The 22,365-nt window shown below is 34.1% G+C and overlaps 1 protein-coding gene across 1 annotated transcript in view; it reads right to left on the reverse strand.

Moving 5' to 3' along the window:
• The window catches only part of LOC111510682 (glycoprotein 3-alpha-L-fucosyltransferase A), a 49,609-nt gene that overhangs the window by 13,376 nt on the left and 13,868 nt on the right, over positions 1–22,365 (reverse strand). Inside the window, exons 3-6 of the mRNA XM_074183533.1 lie at positions 20,978–21,177; positions 12,002–12,142; positions 9,722–9,883; positions 494–680 (exon numbers count right to left, since the gene is read on the reverse strand). Coding sequence (XP_074039634.1) covers positions 494–680; positions 9,722–9,883; positions 12,002–12,142; positions 20,978–21,177 — 690 coding nt within the window. The remainder of the gene's footprint in view (positions 1–493; positions 681–9,721; positions 9,884–12,001; positions 12,143–20,977; positions 21,178–22,365) is intronic.

Raw genomic sequence — 22,365 nt, forward strand, 5'->3', positions numbered from 1 at the left:
TGAATGCATATTCTTTTGGCAATTATCCCACTAGCGCGCCTCTGGCTCAGTATTTATCCGTCGATAACAATGGACAAATCCCTTAAAACAGGGTGATACCTACCTGCTCTTTATGAAACGACATAATTTTGCAATGCGGATTAGGGAAGTGACAGAATTTATTGACGGATCACCCTGTAGCGCTTTTGAATACTTAATGAGATTTTATTACTCTACACTCTTTTGAAATAGACTATAGTATTTTTCGTTCGTTATTGTTTTAAGCTTATTTAACAAAATTATTTTCAACTTTTTAGTTCGATTTTTTTAAAAGGGTGTTTTTGGTTTTTAAACTATATTTATTTTTAATTGTACGTTCTCAGAGCTCCTGTATTTTCATTCTACTCAAACACAAATTGAAATGAATAAACTGAAAACACTTACATAAAAAGGAAAGCTTAACTTGAAGTATCACAGAGTTCTTTCATTTGAATTACTAAAGAGTGTAAAATACCTTCTGGCGCACTTCTTTGGTAGTCTTCAGGCCTCCCACCCATCACTATAGGAAGCACGCTCTTCCCCAGACCGTTTACAAAAAATTTCTCAGTCATGTAATCTCGGCAGTTCGAATTCTCAAAAGATAAGTAAAATTTGTAGTCTCGTTCTAGTATGTCGAAGCATTTTTTACTGGACTTAGGACACTGAAAACAAAAATTATTTTGTGTAAAATACCTGCTTGTGAAAAAATTTTATTTGATTTGATATCCAAAAAAGAATCTGGGAAGCGCATCTTCCAAGCCACACATTCTTTTTTTTTGTAATCTTTACAGTAGTTTAAGGAACAACATAAACATAGTCAAACATATTTAAAAGCATTATGACTATTTTTATGTGTTTCTTAAAGATTGTTATATTACTGAGGTACCTAATAAAGTGCATTTTCTTGTTGGTAATGGGCTCTAGTTTCGTCCTTTGACTAGGCAATGATCCATTATTCAACACCTTCGAACTAACCGCAGTTGACCAGATACATTACTCAACACCTTCGAGGCCAGTCACAGATGAGCAAATTCATTACTTCAGTTTAATTTTCATTAGCGAGTAAATGGTTGGTTTAAGCCGATTCCGGAACCTCCCCCACCACTCGACCGTGGCATTCAATGACGTCACACGACCTTGAGGTATGAGCACGTCATATGACTTTGAACATGAAGTTTGACTTTGAGATTGGACTTTGCCCTCGACATTGAGTCGGAGTGGGGAAATGGTTTTTTTTAAAAATTGTTAATAATGTTTCATCCATCAACGCTTTTAGTCTGAAATAGGAGCCAGCGGATACACGATGATTTCCTGAAGGTCATTTCAAGATCGAGAAATTTTGCCATTCACCTAGCGGTGAATGGCAACATTTTCACTATTTATAAAAGTGGTAAAAATATAAAAAGTTTCACTTCTCACTTTTAATCATTTCAATACCATTATGATGCAATAATTGTGGAATCTAGTTGTCTAAAACCGAAAGATCTTGAATTCAAGATGGTGAAAGCGAAAGAATTGTAAGTTGAAAAGTGGGATATTTGAAGCTAAAAAAAGTATTAGGGTGGAAATAGTGAAGCGGTGCGAAACATAATTGATATGCTTGGGAAAGTTCTCTCCACACCCTCCACCACTCATTACGTCACATGATCTCGAGTTTGGCCTTGACGAACGACTGCAACGTACAACCTTGATTGTTGACCTTGAACTATCATATCTCATGACATGACCTTGCTGTGCGTTTTCCCACGTGCCACTGGTAGAGTCGTCGCATGACCTTGAGCATGACCTTGAGGAGTTTGAACATGATAGTTGGTCTTGAATGAGCATGCTGTGAACTTGAACATGTGTCGCATTTTTATCTTTCGACGTCCATGATCGTGGGTTTGACCTTGAAAGATCATGACGTCACATGACCTTGTCGTTACTTTGCAGTAGTTTGGCCTAGAATATTGACATTGAACAACGTATCATGATTGATATAGTAGGGTGAGCGAGTGATATGGGATCGAGCCAAACAGAAATATTCAAAAATGTGGAGGAACGAACAATAAACATGTTCTCAGCAGACCACATGACACCGAAATATATGTTCAAACTTGGCGCTAGAAATTTTAAACCGCAAAGATTGGAGAATGAACATGCTCGGTAGGAACACCTACCTAACGACTAACTAACTGATAAAATTAATTTTAATTTTCATTATGTTACATTATTTTCGATAAGAAAATAAATCATAGTGTAGATTTAACTACCTGAAACTATTTTTTTATTTATTTTATTTATTTATTTCACCCTAACAGGCCTAGTGGCCTCATTACACGGATGACTTATGAGAAATATACATGAAATGATATGTTACATAAAATAATGTAATATGGAAATGTATTATTATCTAACAGCAGTACTGATTACAACTCGCAACAACAAAAATAAAATAAAAAATAACAGAAAAACTAATTGCTAAACTGATAAGTTCTCAACATGTCTACGGACTAGACATCTGAATTTTGTGAGAGACATATTCCAATCAATATTTTGCAAGCAGTTGATGTCGTTTGCCAGAAGGAGCATTATTATGAGGGGGCATGTGGAAGTAATAATCACTACGTGAGTCTTGAACTTAAGGATATTACGCGTAGGTCTGGGAGGTACATTAATTGGTAATAGTGACACTATTTCTGCGGAATTCATATTGTTCTTAATGATTTTATACATAGAAATTAATGCAAAGATTTTTTGCCTAGAGTCTAAGGAGGGTATATCAAATTGAGTTCTCAATTGTTGATGTTTTAATGCTGTTGTAATCGAGTTTACTACGATACTTCTCATAATATAGGTACCTTAGGAATTCATTCTGTATTTTTTCTAGTTCCTGTAAGGTTGTTTGGTATTGTCGATTTCTTTCTTTTGGGTAAAAGAATTATTAAGCAACACTTTGCGGAGCACTATTTTATTTTATAAGAACCAAAGAAATTACAATACTTTTTAACATGAGACTAAATCAACAACTAACTTTCTATTATTTTCAACAACCTTGACGTTTGACAACTGACTACTTAATGAAATAGTTTCATTGACATTTCAACACCCTCCCTCAATGAAATTATTTCATCCTATTCTCATACAAATATAACTAAGTACTTAAACCTAAACCCTTTTTAAAGTTCAAAAATTTTATTGTTGATAAAGGTTTCGTTAAACCATCAGCCAGCTGGTCTTGACTTTTTATATAAACTATTTTAATTAAACCTTCATCTATTTTTTCTTTAATAAAGCAGTATTTTATATCTATGTGTTTTAATCTTCTATTGTTTTCAGGATTTTGTGCAATTTTGATTGCAGACTGATTATTTTCAAAAATTGTTGTTGGTATGTTCAATGAAAATAAAGAAAAATCTGACACTACTCTACGTAACCAACAAGCTTCACTTATAGCTAACGTAAGAGCACACAATTCAGATTCTGTGGAAGATATGGCTACAGTTTGTTGTTTTTTACTAGCCCACATTATTGTACAACCATTAAGTTTGAAAATATAGCCTGTAGTAGACTTTCTATCAAATACATCCCCTCCCCAATCTGAATCAACATATCCACACAAAATATCAGATGTACAATCAATATTGAAAACTCATTTCAAATCAAGAGTCTTCTTAACATAACGAAGTACTCTTTTCAAAGCTTTATACACATTTTCATTAGCTTTATCTTGAAATCTACTCAACATTGTTACACTTTCACATAAATCGGGTCGTGTACCCATAACAGCATACATAAGACTACCTATTATTTGTCGGCATTTTTTAACCAAATTTTCATTGAGTGTGCCGTCTTTCAAAGTTTCAAAATCGAAATTTGAATCTAGCGGTGTTGACATAGGTTTACAGTTTAACATGCCATATTTTTCTAATACTTGTTTTAAATAAACAGTTTGATCTAATTCTGTACAACCCAGCTTTGAATTCTGTTTTACATTGATTCCTAAATATTGTGAAATTTGACCTAAATCGCTCATAGAAAAAGTTTTGGATAAAATATTTTTTGCATTATCAACTTCTACCAAATATGTTCCTAACAATAATACATCATCTACATAAAGTAAAATATATGTTTTACTCTCACTCAAAATCTTGGAATATAAGCAAAAATCGTTTTCTGATCTAACAAATCCTTCCTTTTTCATTAGATTATCAAATTTTATATTCCAACATTTTGGTGATTTTTTAAGGCCATATATAGATTTGTTCAACTTACAAACAGTATCTGAATAAATTTTATTTTTTCCAGGAAGAGACATATATACCTCGTCAGTTATTTCTCCATATAAAAATGCACTCTTTACATCCATTTGGTATACGGGTAGTTTTAAATGATTTGCTAGTACCAATAAAATTCTAAAGGTGCATAATTTTGCCACTGGGGCATAAATATCATATAGATCATCACTGACTTCTTGCTGAAAGCCTCTGGCTACAAGTCTTGCTTTATATTGTCCATCATTTTTAATCTTCAACACCCACTTACTGTCTATCACCTTTTTGTCATCTGGCCATGGTACTTCAGTCCATGTGTTGTTCTTTTTCAACACATTCAACTCTTTTTCCATTGCTTCTTTCCAAAAAATGGAATTTTCTTCTGTTACTATATCCTCTATGTTTATTTTTTCTTCTTGTACATTGTAAAAGCATGTTTCATAATCATCTAGCCATGTAGGTCTTTTAATTGACCTTCCTCTTCTATCTTGTAGTGTGAATTCATTTTCTGGGATCGTACTTCTTGTTTCATTGTGTTCCATTGTTTCTGTGCTTTCATTTTCATCATTTTCTTGGTTCTCACAAATTTCATTATAACTAATTTCTTGCATATTTACTATCTGAGTATTTTCCTGTTCATTTTCTTCCAATTCTTTTCCTACTTCTTCAGTACCATGTAGGTCTTCATTATTTTCCAATTGATTTTCACAGTCAAGGGTTATTAGTTTTTCATATTTCTTTTGTACTTCTTGTTCTTCTGCCAGTATTACAATATCCCTGTGTATTTCCACTTTGTTTATGTACGGAAAATATATTCTATATCCTTTTACTTCATCGCTATATCCGACTAAGATCATCCATTAAATAATGGGAATTATTGAACTTATTTATTTCGATGTTCCCGGAAATAAACAGTTTAGAATTCATAATTGAACTCATGACCTGTAGGGAGGTGATCAGCATAGAATGAATTTATTTTTCCATTCTGGTAACTATTTCTATTCTTTTTATGCGTGCTTTGAATAATCTTTCAGTTTGACTCATGCAAAACATCGCACATGAACCAAACGGCATTTTATAAACTCCTGATTTATCGTGTGATTCATGTTCTGTGTCTTACATAGTTAAAACTGAATTTACTTTGAGGCATGTTTGAAAAAACTTAAAACAGTACCAGAATGGAAAAATAAACTCAACGTATGCTATTGATTCCCTCACAGAGGGACATAAGTCCAATCATGAATTCAAAACTCTTCATTTCCAGAAGAAAAGTGTGAAACCTTCTGGAAAGTATCGAAATCAATAATACACAAATTCCCAATATGTAATGAACGATCAAATCGAGTTGAATAGTAACCCGTAACTTTATGATATTCTTACATTAAGACACAAGACTGATGAACTATTATTATTGTTAGCTGAATATGAATATCCGGATATAATTCTTTTAACTGAACATTGGTTGAAACCGAAAGATCCAATATTTCTACCTCAGTATAGCTTGATTTCCAAATATTGTCGCTTCAACTCAATTGGTGGAGGCACCCTTGCTTTAGTTAAAGATTATTTAAGTTCTAATTTCTTCAAGGTTGACGAATTGGATCATTTAATTATAGAAAGAGAGTTTGAATTCTCAATCATAAGATTTGCTGAATTAAATCTTTTTGTAATATGTGTATACAGACCCCCTATATCTAATATAACAAATTTTTTGAAGGGATTGGAGGTTCTTCTAGATCAGCTTTCCTTATATGCATCCTTACTTCTTACAGGTGATTTTAATATAAATTTTTCTGATACAACATCTACAAATACTAAGTTATTGCTTAACTTATTAACATCGTTTAACCTTCATATGAACGTAGACACCCCTACAAGAATCTCTAATTTCTCTTCCACGATTATTGATTATTTATGTACAAATATTAATGTCGTTGAATGTATGGTTGTAAATTCTGGTTTATCAGACCATGAAGCCATTTTGTGTAATTTATCATTCGAGAGAAACGTCAGCAAAAAGTATTTACGACGAGGAAGACTTTTCAGTAAACACAACTATAATAAGTTTGCCCAACTTTGTGAAGAGTCTGACTGGAATAACGTCCTACATTTTGAGGACCCCCTGAGTGAATTCCATAAATTACTATCTGTGAATTTCAATTGTGCATTTCCCATTCGAAATTTAAAAAACAAAACCAAAAAACCTTGGATTACAAAAGGAATAAAAGTATCTGCAAAAAATATGCGAGCACTGCATCACATTCGAAAACATGGAAATATCGATAATACTGATTTCATGAACTATTTTAGTAAGTATAGGAATATATATAGAAAAGTAATTAAAAATGCCAAAAATATGTATTACTTCAACAGAATTGAACACTCCAAGAATAAACAAAAAGAAACATGGAATATTATCAATGAATTGAGAGGAAAGCATATGACCGAGTCAATAAAACCAACTCTTAACTCAGATGAATTGAACTCATTTTATTGTTCTGTGGCAACTAAGCTAGCTGAAAAAATCATTGTGAAAAACGACCCAATGTCGTACTTGAAAAATATTACTGTAACTTCTACTTTCTTCTTCGCACCTACGGATATCTATGAAATAAAAGAAATGTTTGGTGAAATCAAAAATAAAAATTCGGTATGGTGGGATGTCATTTCCTTAAAAATTCTGATAACTCTTCCTGAAAGGGCTTTGAGTGTGTTGGCGGAGGCAATAAATTTCTCATTCTCTAAAGGTATGTTCCCATCGTGTCTGAAAATTGCCACAATCATTCCTCTACATAAAGGAGGCGATCTTGACAACCCAGCTAATTTTAGGCCAATTGCTTGGCTACCCGTCTTGTCTAAAATTATAGAAAAACTGGTAAAAAACGAGTAATATCCTTCCTCGAGAAAAACAAGGTGATAATTTTATTCCAATTTGGCTTTCAGTCTTCAAAAGGTACACAAGACGCCATATTTTCACTCATGGAAAACCTGTACACCAATCTGAATGACAGAGAATCTGCGGCGGCCATGTTTTGTGACCTAACCAAAGCCTTCGATTGTGTAGACCACATGCTGCTTCTTCGCAAGCTGGAAGTTTACGGATTTAGAGGAACGGCATTACTTTGGTTTGAGACGTACCTTTCTCATCGGCGGCAGAATGTTCTATTAGATGGAATTTCATCAGAGGAACGCTTCATTGACAGTGGGGTTCTACAAGGTTCCGTTTTGGGACCGGTGTTGTTTCTCATTTATGTCAATGACTTGGTCCATGTTAACATAAGTGGTAAATTCACATGTTTCGCTGACGACACCACCATCCTCTGGCATAGCAATACATCCTCCAATTTACTTGATCAAATCATCGTCGACATAAGAACGGTTAAAGAGTGGTGTGATTCCAATCTCTCATCATTGAACATCGATAAAACAAAGGTGATCACGTTTAGATGTAACATAGGGGAAGTACACTTATGTAAAAGACTAGCAGCAGGATGTCATGCAGTGAGAGTTGTTGCAAGATAGTTGGACACTACTATCACAAGATCAGTTTATTTTGCACAAATTGAATCCTATTTACGTTATGGAATTTGTTTCTGGGGAAATTGTGCAAAATTTCGTTTCAATATGGTATTCTCTCTACAAAAAAGAGCCATCAGATATTTATGCAAGGCTAGCTACAGGGATTCATGCCGCCCATTATTTGTGAAGCAAAAAATTCTGACCTTAGTATGTCTTTTTATTTTGGAAACAGTGTGTCTTATTCACAAAAAAATATAAAAATCAATTTGGGAACACCGCAACTTATATTATACGTCAGTCTTACTCCGTTTCCCTTCCCACACCTTCTCTAGCCCTTACACAAAATTCCATTATTTTCAATAGCAAGAAGTTATTTAACCACCTTCCCATTAATTTAAGGCGAATATATAATGAAAAGAAATTCAGAAAGAAAGTTAAAGAATACCTTGTTGGAAGGCCCTATTATAGTGTGGACGAATTCTACCAAGGCTCTATCGAATAATTGACATGTAGCTTTGTGTAAACAAGTTATTGAAACCAACACAAAATGGCTATCAATGTTCATTATGTAGAATTATATATTTACGTTTACTTAATATTCATACATTCATGTACTTATATTTGTAGCTGTTCAGCTGGACTTGATATTGTTCTGTCCATATACTCTGCTCCGGTGTTTAAGCATTATTTTATAGTTTATATTTGTTAATTGTCCCTTATATATGTTTTACTTTACTAGACTTTGCCAATAAGATGTTTATATCTTGGGTAATAAAGCAAATTTTGATTTGATTTGATTACCTGATCATTAGGCTTTGTCACTCTAGAATTATCAATACGTAATATTTATTATTTTATTGACTAGTTTTCACATTATTTCACCAGTGAATTAGTAATTCCAGCTATATTCAAATACTTTTGTTTCTACTAGTTGAAAAATAATTTTTTACGCACATATCAGGTAGTTGAATCTAGACTTAAGTCAATTATCAGACCGGATCGTAGATCATAATAATGGTTTAAGAATGTGAAATGTTTCAATCTTAAAGTAGTCAAATCCAGCTTGAGGCTGCTTGTATAGTGAAACACGTGTCGTGTTTTTGTATATCTTTCATTATGAAAATCAAAATGAACAACTATCACCGAAAAGCAGCACCAGGTCCATACTTGAGTTTTATAGTGCTCGAAATAGTCAACCAGAACTTGACAAAAGTTTGATAGGTATAATTGGATCAATCAAAAAATAGTCCGAAATAGTCTCGGACACTTGGTTAAACCAGAAAGCTTTCTAAGGAGACTACTGTGCCACCTATCGTATATATGAAGCGATAAAGACGAGAAAATACTGTTGATCATGTTCATTTTGTTATGTAGCACATCCTTGTAGTCAGTTTAAACGATATCTAACGTCAATCATCAATCATTGAAATTAAATAAATAAAAAACATCCTAGAAAATAACCCAAAATAAAATTTCCACATGAATGCGCATGAGCAACTGGAATAGTTCTCAATAGTTCAGTCCCGAGAGCAAGAACGATTCGGGACGGTTCAAGACAGTTAAGGCTCATTTCGCAATCGAAACCAGAACAGAGGGTTCATCAATCCAAACTTATTCTCAATAAACCAGAAGCTCTATATCAACTGCGCATGACCCTGACTTCCTACCTGAATTTCGTAGAACCAGAACAAACCTTTTATACTTCACTTCAGCGCGCCTATGTAGTTGATTGGCCAATAATATTTCTTAAAGAACCGGTTTCATTATATTTTCAGTTCAGTCAACTCTGTCAGTACTGTAATATCATTGAGATATTCATAATTTTTCAAACCTCACTATTTCTCCAAGTTGAAAAAATTAACGTGCTGAACACTAGGAAAGTCAAAACTCATGTCGATAAATCAAGAAAATCATGAAAGTACATAACTTACTTCCAAAGAACCACAAGCACCATAAATATCCACAGTAATGTATTTACCAAGCTCTTTGGCATAAGTTAATCTATCGTTTTTTGCAGCACAGTTCGACACAAACCAAGCCACTTTTTTCGTTTTGTTTGCAGCGTAATCTCGATTTTGAAGTTTTTTGTGTACCTGTAAAATAATAAAATATTAGCAGAATATAGGAACATAGACTTTCAAGGCTGGAATTATGATCAAAAAAAACAAAATTAGGGCTGATAGGCGGTGGTCGAATGGAACCTGAAGAACCAAATGTTTTGTCTGCTTCTGTGGTTGTGCCTGTCACTTTGAGACATAACCTTAGTCATCGCAATCAACGCACATACCACTGATGATGTCTACCGCAGTAGCCAGGATGTTGTTCTCTTATGAGCAGCAATTATGAGAATGCACTTCTCATTCTATAATAAACATTGAATGCGTTAGGTACCTAGTATGAATTGCAATGGGTGAATGGATTCAATTTATGTTTGAAGGTGGTTGACAATTTACATTACATTTTGATATTTCTGAGGTAAACAATGAAATTAGAATATAATATGTACTTAGAACAATAATAAATTCGTAACTGTATGAGATAGTTTTGAAACTATTGTTTTTTTATAAAAGGCACAATGTTGTTGTAAATCATGCCCTAAAGAAAATAACGCCGGCCGCCACTGGTAGCCATAAACCAATTGTGACGTGGCGAAGAGCGCGCTTAGTTCGATTGAAATTTCGCAGATATTCTACCGACTTCGATGGAATTGCTAGGAATTTTCCAGCACCTTCGATTTCCAAATATAAGCTCCTTCAACTCGCCCATCGAGACAGTCAAATGAAGGTTTCAGTGCGGTACACTAAGCGATCTAGTAAGGTGATAGACATTCTAATAATAGTTACAGTTTCAGTTGAAGTGTTTATTGTATTTAAAGTGAAATAAAATTAATTTTGATTATTGTTCATCCCCTACTGGAAAAAACGTAACATTTGGTGTCGGAAGAGGAATAATTAACTGAAAATTTACTGTTTTATGGTGAAAACAAGGAGTGCTATTTACGACGAGATGGAAGAGCTTAACGAAATGTTCGAGGCTTTGCAAGCGGGCCTGGCGGAGAATAAAAAATGCAGAAGAGAGGAAGATGAATGAAGGAGGGAGGAAGAACGACTACGGCTAAAGGAAGATCGTAAATTACTACTAGGTACTACTAGGTATTTTGGAAAAACAAGAAAAAACAGATAGATTCCTATCTGTAAATTATTGGTAAATATTCAGAAGAAACAAGAAAAAGACAATAAGATGTACCTTCATTTATTTGAAGATTTGAAATCTTCCCAAGTGAGTAAAGGGTAGGTCCAGGAATTTATTCAGAAAAAATTTGGGGAAGTATTCCAGGAAACGGAGGAGGGATTGGAAAAAATGTCGATTAGAAGGGGTTGAAAGGAAATTTGAAGAAGAGTTTGAAGGAGTCGGATGGAAATTTGAAGGAGTAACTTCGGAAAAGAGTTCGTGAGAGGTACTTTTGGGTCAATTGCTTTCGAAAAGACCATACATTTTGTTTTTTCTGATGGAAATTGCAGTCCTGCACATTTGGATAATGTGATACCTATTATTCAACAAGTTTTGTGATTTATTTTGCATTCAGTGAGATAGTGATCTGGCAATAAAATGTTGAAATTCGCTCGCAGTAATATAGAAAGATCCATCTTTCAAGCTAACACAACGTAGGTACATTCTTAGATACATTTACTCTATTCGTTATCCAATTAATAACTATTTATCGATATCCACTTCAAAAATATTGTTACGTTTTTCGCGTGGGTTTGACAATAATTGACTTCTCTGTACGAATAAACTCAACTTCATTTTTCTGCTACACTGACAATTCAACATAAACAGTTTTACTGAAACTTCAGACTAATACTCAAATGTCTATCGCCTTATTAGATCACTTCGTAGCTCACTTTCAACTAGACTTCCCAGATCTGCCTGTTGGTAGTGTTTATATATCGTAATGAAGGTCTCTGGAAGCCGATAGGGAAGTCTCTTGAAGCGACGGGACACCTATAACGATCCAGAAACGGAAGTCGAGTTGAGCGTGACCTTGGCAAAGTTACGATCAATTGACGAAGACCAGCGGCTGCCGAAGTTTTTTTTTCAGGGGATAATCTACAACAATATCCATATCATAATTCAACCAGCAATCTCGAATCTGATTCAAATTGATATTTTTTCAAAAGAGTTTGAAATATATGATATAAAATACGTACTGTAGGTTTATAATAGGCCCATCTCTCGTAAGGAGCAACAATATCGCTATCCCTGCGGTAGGTTGCAGTCCAGTTAATCTGGTCTATAAACTTGATATTTGCAGTATGATATGGACTCTCCAAATGGTAAATGATCCAAACCTGAATGAAAATTTCAAAATAATTCCACACATAATACAAAAAACATAGATTTTTATTTATGTATAGGTAGCACTGCTAAGTGAAGATGATGTAGAGCAATATATAAATACACGGAACTATTCTAACATAATTGCAATGAGTTGTTCCTTCACCATTTATATATTTTATAACAATTTTAAGATAATGAAGTCACAGTATTCGGTATTATGGAACCCTTCAACTCCACATTCATTCCAATGCTCAGTTAGTTTAGTTACTATCGCGAAACTAATCTTTTCATTAATGATCATAACTTCAATATTTTTTTGATTGAATCGGCCGTTACTTGATGAAGATCCATAGCAATTTCAAAAACTACACCTCAACGATTTGATCTCCACAAACTTTATTTGAAAAATATAGCACAACATGTTTCGCTAAGACATTAGCTTTTTCAATTGATTTGATCAAATCGTTGAGGTGTAGTTTTTGAAATAACTTCAATATGCTTTTCAATTTAAATGATTCTTGACCAAAAAATAACTGATGTGTTTTTACATTTATTTCAAAATAGTGTGATTTTAGGGATTCAATCACCTGTTTTTAGTCGTAATTTATACTCAAGTTGACTAGGGAAAGGAAGTGCAATCAAAAGATTAGCTTGTATATACCTAATAAGTGCAAAAGAATGTGTCGAACTGCCGAAATGAAATTAATCTCAAGCTCAGGTCATTAGGAACATTGGCTGTAAGACAAGCAATCAAAATTCAATATGAACGAGAAATCATCAATATCAGTTTTGAGGTATCTGGTATCTGTAGAATAGGGAGGGTGAGTGTAGACTCACAGCACTTAAGCCACATGTGACCCATTGCATCGATGACCGAGGATTTCTCCTCCTAGGTCATCGTCCATCCTGTCCTTTCCAGGAAGGTGAACAGGTTACAAGAAGACATATCTTTTTTATTGACAGGTGTAGGCCAAGGCCTTGGCAACCTTAAAGTGTCTCACGGTGGCCTCCGCGAAGGTTTTGGAAGGTGCAGCGATATTACTGTCGTTGCGCGGCTTCTTCAACTTTCTTGGGGTTCTCTCCGTGAAGGTGCACAAGTGACGAAGCTTTCCTGCAGGGGCAGCCGGTTTCTTGCCTTCATTCAAGGCGGAGCTCTTGGCGCCCGCCGCAGGAAGTGCCTTGCTGTTGAAGGTGATCTGCTATGTCCAACCTCATTCCATTTCTGTTCATTCCCAGTCACCGCTACCCATTTATTTTCAATAATTTCAACAAGTATTGAACCTACTTTTTCTTACAGATCTAAAATTTTATGCAGCAAGAATTTACAAAATTTTTGAATCTATTTAATTTATGTTGGGTTTGATTTTTCTTATAACATTTTTTTCTAATAGACGAGTTACATGTTCTGAAAAGTTGGAGTCAGTGAGGTAAACCAATTCATTCTGTCAGTATCTCATAAATCAAATTGATTTCATTTACTCCGCTGATCTGTTCTCATCATTTATTTTCCCTGCTAGAATAATTACTGTGTAATAATCATTAATTTATTTACATGTTTTTATTAAAAACCAAATAATAGATGAATATATTCCTTTGTTTGTTTCAGGTAAAATCACTAATGTAATTGGAATATGAAATGGTTGCAACTTGTTTTTATAGAACCTTTTATAGTGGAAATCTTACAGTAAACTGCATCAATAATTTTTAATATACGCTGTCTTTTCAAAAAATGACGTGAATTTCAATTTTTCTCAAAAAATATTTATTAATTCATCAGTTTCTATTTTATCCCATCCAAAGTAGTTCTCCTCAGATATAATATACTTGTGACAGCGTTTTCTTTTCAACCCTCGAAGAAGTTCTGATATGCACTTTTTGGTATGTCCTTGATCTTTCTCAGCGACCCAGTTTTTATCTCCTCAATCGTCGCAAAATGCCGTCCTTTCATGGGTTTCTTCGATATTGGGAACAGAAAAAAGTGGCAGGGGTTCAAATCTGGTGATTACGGTGTTGTTTTTGGCCAAAAAATTACGAACAAGCAATGACGAGTGAGCTTTGTCGTAATTGCCGTTGACGATATTAAACAATTTCTGAGCGATACTCATGCCCAAAATATTCGAGAAAATTGCATAGTATGAGGAAACAGATATGCTGATATTCTCAGCAACTCCTTTCTTTGATAGTAATTCGACGATTGTCCATAACAATTCAACTAACTTTCTCAATATTTTCAATAGTTGTTGATGTGCTGGGCGAGCGTCGTCATTCACATCTTCTCGACCTTCTCCGAAAAGCTTATACGGCTTGTAAACTTTTTTTATGACTCAGAGTACAATCACCGTATGTCACTGTCAACATTTCAAGTGTTTTTGATTGTGTGTTCGATTCCGTGTTAGGAATCACATGTAAAAAGGTAAGACCTCGTTAGTCCTTAGCTCGCACAAATTTCGACTTCTGAAGGTTGTACATATTTTTAAAGTCAATTCCATTTTTCACACAAAATTTGGTGCAAATTGTTTATCCATTATCCATTTCCGATGGCAGCAAATCGCCGAACACGCAAAACATGCTTCTCACCAACAAACTAAACATATTGAAACTGTGAACATATGTTCGAGACAAGTGTTCCAATTTAAAAAAATTGAAAAAATCGCTAATCGAATGTACGTTGCCCTCGAAATTTGAACACTCACCATATTTCTTGAACAGTCCACGTATATTTTCCATCAAGTATTGACCATATCTATTGAATACTAATTTTTGACAGCTCACCTACTCAAGTTATTGAGTCCTGTTCACAACCTAAGGTACAATTCATCAAAATCACAGATCTCTCTCTCTGTTTTGGATGGTCGTTGCTTCCTAACTTCAGGCGAATATGACCAATGCTCCTCCTGTTGGTTAACAGGAGCTTCGTCGGGGGGCGCAGCGGTCTTGCACGAAGCAATGCTGCTACCCATTTTTTTTCTTGTTATAATAAAAAACAATAGGTTTTTTTAACATAAAACAATTCGAATTTTTGCAGTCGCTTCCTGCTTGGGAGACCTTTTGGTATTTTTCCACATATATAACCCCCTTTGAGTGGTTATCCGAACCACCCTGGCCTGGATACCGGCGTGAATAAAGGGGGCCACCTATTCATCACTTTTTTAGACACTCCACATTTCAATTTTAGCACAACACAACACAAAAAGGAGCCCCAAGATAGCACATGGCATCCGCATACCTTTATTGTGGACGTCCACTACCACGGCCACCACGGAACTCCCATCAAAATCACAGATGATGAATATAGAAAGATATCAACACGTCACCAGTATTGTGAATATCTGTTTCAAGAAATACTTTCATAAGAGATTATCCACACAGCACTAGATATTCATGGAATATTCCCTGTATATCATAAAACGAACGTATATATTCCAAATATTCATAGAATATTCTTGGAATATATACATGCCTTTAGAATATTCATAGAATATGCTTGAATGAATATGGCAGGATTATTCCCGAAAGAATGTGCATAGAATGTCTATAAATGGATTATTCTCCCTTGAATATTCTCAGAATATTGTCAATCGAATATACCATATGGTATATTCTTAGAATATATCCCCACGGTATATTTTGGAATATTCTATACAATGGAATTTTGAATTATCTTATAATCACGTATTCAAATAATTCAATATTATTAAAAACAAAAATATTTGAAGATCTTAATCGAATGCATAACCTAATGTATATAACCCTGATAGTGTTAACCAGTTTTTGAACTCAACGCAAAGATTCTGGATGAATTACTCCAACAGCAACTGTTGGAAACGACAAAAAAATTTGAATGGGCCAATAAATGAACCAATTGCATCAATAAATTGGTTAATTCTCATCCTATTTGTCTTTTTGTATTTGAAATTATTTAATTACAAAGCAAAAAATCCTGGAAACAGAGAAATGGGGAAGTGAATAATTGGAGTAAACGTTTCTCATTGGTCAATTGAAGTGTAGCGCGCGACAGTCGAATAAGCTCTGTGAAAGCGGCTGTCCCTTAATGCATGGTACATTTGCGTTTGCGTTAAATTCGACATTTGATTCAACATGGCGGTTGACGTGGCAGGTTCGCGTGTGTAATGCATGATGTGTTGGTGTTATTATCAAAATATAATTCTGTCACGTTCAGTGTACCATTTATAATTTGGGGTTGTCCAATTTGCAGTACAGCGAATAGTTTGATTTTGGATCTTCAAACAGGAGAGTTGCATCTATTCAGTCTTCAAGAAAAGTAAGTAAAATGCAATAGTATCGATAGTAAAGTCATGGTGATTAACCTACTATACCTCATTTTAGGTTCGAGGAGAGTTGGTGTGTGGGATTTGTTGGTTTGAAGTACATGTTTGAACTAAAGTGATTTCAGTTGTGTATCTTCAATAGAGAAAAGTAAGTGAATGACACATTCTTTTGTATCATTTTTTTTCATAATTTTTAATTTTTATCACTCATTTTCAAGATAGTATCAATTTGCCCAAAAGGAAACAGAGTGGTACCTGGTACAAGCAGGTGCGCCAAGGAACTGAAAACGTAATGATTACTTTTCAACAAGACAATGCAAGTTGCTCTCCAAGTCATAAAATGTTGTAAATGTTCATGAGTAACCTATGCGAAAAATATCTATTTGATTTTTATTCCAATTTTATTGTGCCACTTTCAAATAGTGATAATGAACGTTAATGTACATTTTGTTCCAGGTATTACTATTGAAACACTGGCTGATGCATTGTTGGACAAATATAAGGAAAACTATTCTGGTGAGCAAAGTTTGAATAACTTTAAGTAAGTGAAATTCATTGAAGAACCCATCATACCACTCATTTTAAATACTTCATTTGTGGGTTTATTTTTCTAAGTGAGAAACCTAACCTAATCTATTTCTTGATGTAGTACACTTTTTCTTTTTCAATGAAATGATATATTTATTATTTTTTAATTAGTCCTGATGAATTCACAGAGTTGTTATTTTAGTATATTTTCTAGTATACATTTGTTAGAGAGTAGGAACATCCTAATTTGAATACATTTCTAATATTTGTAATATGACAGTATTCAGGAATATTTTATTCAGTGAATAAATATTTTGAATTAGATTTTTATTTTTAATATTGGTTGAAACGTCAAATATTTCAGTGTATATTGTTTTTAAAATATATTTGTTTATGAATATTATGTGTTTTATTACTTGTGTGAATCTTGTATCAAAATGCAATATATACATGCCTAATAGCGGTTACTCGTCACATTCTTGGAATATTCCAAATATTCCTAGAATATTCATAAAATATATTTAAAGAATATTCTATGGTGTTTCTCTATTGTATATTCCTACAATAAACTAAGAATATCCTGAATATTTTATGAATATTCCTCGGGTTCTATTCCTGGAATATTCTTAATAGAATATACCTTAGATATTCTAAGAATATTATAAGATATTCCAAGAATATTCCCAAGGAATATTCTTAAAACATATCAAAGGTTCGCCAGGAGCACTTCCAGGGAATATTCTCCAGAAGATATATATATATATATATATATATATATATATATATATATATATATATATATATATATATATATATATATATATATATATATATATATATATATATATATCCATGGCATATTCATAGCATAATACAATATCCTTAAATGTATATTCATGAAATATACCTGGAATATCTATTGCTATGTGGGATAATAAAGTTGGGGGATATTACTCTTCTTATATTTATCGCAATTTTAACTATTGCAATGTTGTTTACTTAGTCATTTGGTTTGTAAATTTTTGTAATATTCGTGATATTCGATGATATCCATATTATCGTCGGAACTTTTTGTGTATACATTAGATCACACTATTCTCAATGAATATTTTATCTGGTCTGATTAGATATCCATTTTTCCTAAGGAAATATGCACCTGGCTGTTATAAATTAGTGAATGGATTCTTTTACATAATATTAGTTAGTTAGTTAAGCGATTTTCGTCAATTTTTCTTTACGAATTCAAAGTGAATTAAAGCGCTGTCGAAAAATTAACCAGGCATGACGTTGGTTTGCAAAATGTCGTCCGGATATTTTGACCTCTAAGATGAGCACCTTCAGTACGAGGATTTGAGAACCCTGGTGGAGACTTTATATCACAAACTGTATAGTTTAAGAGTTCAAGTAAACGGTTTAGTGCAACCTACCTACCAATAATATAGTTAGGGAGCTTACTTATTTTTATTATTCAATAATCATTTCTGATTATATAAAAATCGAAATAACTATTCGGAAACCATCTTTTACTTCCTCCGCAATGCAAAATGATTACTCGCGATCCTTTGTTTGCAGGCTTGTTAGGCGTACACATTCTCGAACCATCAGTCCACCCTTTCGTAACTGTGTCGTGAGTGTCATACCAAGTTTCGTCCAAATAGAAAATTTGCCGTTGTTCTTGTCTATATTTAGTTATTTGTTCTAAGTATTTGTTACGCAATTCCACTATTCTCCTGCTTTCCATAACTGCTTGACGTTTGTTTATTATTTTAAATCTAAATCCTAGTTTATTTATCCAATTCTGAAAAGTTTTGTCACAGCAGCTCACGTTATGGCCGGAAGTATTCAATTTCTTCAGTCTGATTTCAGTTATAGGAATCTCATTGCTTTCGTAACAGTCGTATACCTATTGTTTTTTTCAATGATTTCATTAGATAAACATCTAAAGGTTTTGGTAATCCCATATTACATCGCGTCTTGTGTTTATAAGTTTTGTTTTTGACTATCTTACGTACAGTTTAGAAAGAAATTTCAGTCAAATCTGATGTGTGTTTCCCTCGAAACCAAACTTGAGATGTACATTCTTATATACATCGAAACATACTCTGTGTTTCATTTTTTAGATGCATCTGAATCTTATTCACTGGTATCTCTTTTTCGCATTGTTCACCATCGCTATTGGAATCACTATACAGAAAAAAGTCTGCGTTATCACACTCGTTATTACTATTAGTACTTGTCCAAGGACGCCATATTTTAAACAGATAACAAAAATTTTAAGCAATTATAACTGTACGAATTTCGAATTTCAACACTCAAATCTCGATCAGTTCCTGAACTGAACATTGACAACATGATGGCTATAACCATCCTCGCATTCTATTCGTCACATGACTTGAAATTTAATTTTATGACTCTTCAGGCAATCATAAAACTCGGCTAGTAAAAATTATCCAATACTAAACACCAATTCTTCAGTCCACGTGAACTAGATGGCAGCGGGACGGAATTTACTCGGCGGTAGCGGCGTAGCGGATTTGAACATAAAGTAGCGGAATTTTCTACAAATAATTAATAATGAAAAAATACTCACACATACATCACTCGAAGCTGACACTTGAATAATTGAATGCACAGTCAATACGTTATAGTCATAGTGATGATGCCATTTGGTTATTATATGATGAAAAAAATGGAAGATAGTTCATCTGATTATAGCTTGAGCGAAAAAGCTACCGCAGTTGAAATTGACGGGAACGATCATGTTCAAAAAATACAAAAAGTCTCGAAAACAAACTTGAAAACAAACTGATTCCAACTTGAAAGGATGGATTGAACCTGTCGTGAATGATCGTTCAAGAGCTCAGTATGACTATACGTACGAACAAATTGATATTTATTTTTACTTCCAAAATCATTTCAAGCTAAAAAATATTAGTTCGAGACGACAGCTTTCAAAAACTAAGTGCTGTAGATTTAGAAAATTAGAAACCATCTACTAGTTGCGCGGTTGAAAATTAGCATAATCCTGATTCTTGACATTAGTGAGAGTTCGGTTTTGTGGTATCTGAAGGATACACGTAAGTTGTGTAGTATTTAATTTTGGATAGAGTACATGCGCAAACTGATTTCGTCAGATATACAAGCGTAGCGGAAAATGAAGCAGTGTAGTGGAATTTTGGTTCATGTGTAGCGACTTTATGGTTCATTCAGTTGGCAACACATGCACAATACAGTTCACTTCGACTATAGATGGGATGGTGGAAGAACTGGGCGTCAGCTCCCATGCGGTTTTTTATGGTTTCAAACGTATTGTTGAGGTCGAAAAGCTCGAAAAGTGGGTGTCACACAATTTGAACGAGTGACAGAAATTGTTACGTTTCGAAGTCTGTTCTTCTTTGCTTTTGCACAACCAAAACGATCCTTTTTTGGATCGGATCGTCACGTGTGATGAAAAGTGGATCCTCTACGACAACAGATGTTCAGGACAGTGGTTGGAGACCGATTAGCCACCCAGGCACTTCCCAAACGCGAAAACCCACCAAAAAAGGCCATGGTTACTGTAAGGTAGGTGTGCAACCATGCCAAACCATCACAGAAAAATCATCTTGCGAGAAAATCGACGGAATGTACCAAAAATTGCGTCAGCAGCAGACGGCACCGGTCAATAAAAGAGGTCCGATCCTGCTTCACGACAACAACCATCCGCATATTTCATAAATCACTGTCCGAAAACTAAACTAGTTGAGCGTCGAAGTTCTGCCTTACCCACCATACTCCCCAAACCTCCCACCAATCGACTACCATTTCTCCAAGACTTCGATAATTTTCTCACCGGTGGACCAGGCAATCAGGACCAGGCAAAAACGGTCTTTGTCGACTTCATCGAATCCCGAACACACAATTTCCATTCTGACGAAATTAATTGACTTGTGTTACGTTGGCAAAAGTACACTAATTCAAATGGTGATGATTTCTATTGATAAAGTAGACTCGCAGAAACGGATAAAACTTTTGAAACAACCTAATCACCTGGTTAGAGGGTCTTGGGACACCTGGTTGCACGACACGATCTTTGAACAAAATAGCATCTGCATCTGTTGCTTTACGTAAGTCATCAGTTAAAGAACATCTGCTGACTGGGCACCCATTAAAAGAAGATGATCCAGATTTCTGACCCCAAGAGCTCAGACGAGTATAGGTGAGTATCACTTTTTCAGGACTGTTGTTTCCTGTAAAGATATAAAGAAATATTCATTACATGGAAGTGTAGATGTTAGAGTGGAAAATTGTTACAGAAAAAAAAAAACAGAATAAACAAGCTATACGTATTCATTAACACTTCAATAAAATTTAATAATTCGCTGTTCAATAATTAGTTTAACAAATGAACTGCGTCTGTAAATCATTTTCTGTCTCAAAAATAATAGAAGACTTAGTTGTCGATACTGAATGTTTTACAAAAAAAAATAATTTCAGCAATTTTTTACGTCTCCGACTGAAAACTATAAAAGTGAGTACAGTTTTAAATAATTTGATTTTTCTGATTACTTTGAGTCTCTTCAATATTGTTCAAATTGATAGTACACCTTCAATTTTCCCTTTTTCATCTTTCAAAGTAAATTGAAATCATTTAAATATTCGAATGCTACGACTGAATAAGAAGTTGATTTCAAAGGAACTCAACCCACAAATAGAACCAATACATTATGATCTCCAATTCTGGATACTATCTACTATCTATTACTATCAACGTATTCATCATAATACAATATTGTAAAACCTGAAGATACTATTGTGTCGACACGTGTCGAGGTTTTTTAAACTTTCAAGTAAAATTTTCACATTAAAGTGGGAACTTTGAATATGTAATAAATGAATATACTCAGTTAACCTGCAGAAGAACGAGTTTGTGCGTAGGTAAATAATGAGTTTACAATTGAACAAGATAAAACAGGTATTGTTACTGTTACTGAAACCCATATAAGGTTGGTGATATGGTAATTAATATTGCTATATTAATGTTAATTATAAATGTACATACATATATATTTATAAAATTTGAGAATCATAGCAGAATATACGAATAATTCTTCACTTCTTGAAAGATTATCCCATTGAGTAGTGTTTGTCAAACAATGCTTGGGTTAGGTTAGGTTAGATCCAAAGTGAGTGGGTCTATTCGACCATCCACCGTAACCCGCAAGGGTTTATTGTGGTTCACACCTATTCACACTCGACCAAATAAACCTAACTTCTGAACGAAGCCGATTAGTTTGTATGTTGAGTAGCTCTGCCGAACTCTGCCCCAGCGGGACAGGCACAAAGTATATGCTCTGCTGTTTCATCATTAATGAGGTAGTTGGATAGTCAAGGTACAAAATTTCCACTTTGATACCAGCGACAACCTTTCTATTTGA

Source organism: Leptinotarsa decemlineata, unplaced genomic scaffold (genome assembly GCF_025532065.1).
Source record: "Leptinotarsa decemlineata unplaced genomic scaffold, Ldec_3_MD MMD2_tig00026340_RagTag_RagTag, whole genome shotgun sequence".
Taxonomy (NCBI): domain Eukaryota; kingdom Metazoa; phylum Arthropoda; class Insecta; order Coleoptera; family Chrysomelidae; genus Leptinotarsa; species Leptinotarsa decemlineata.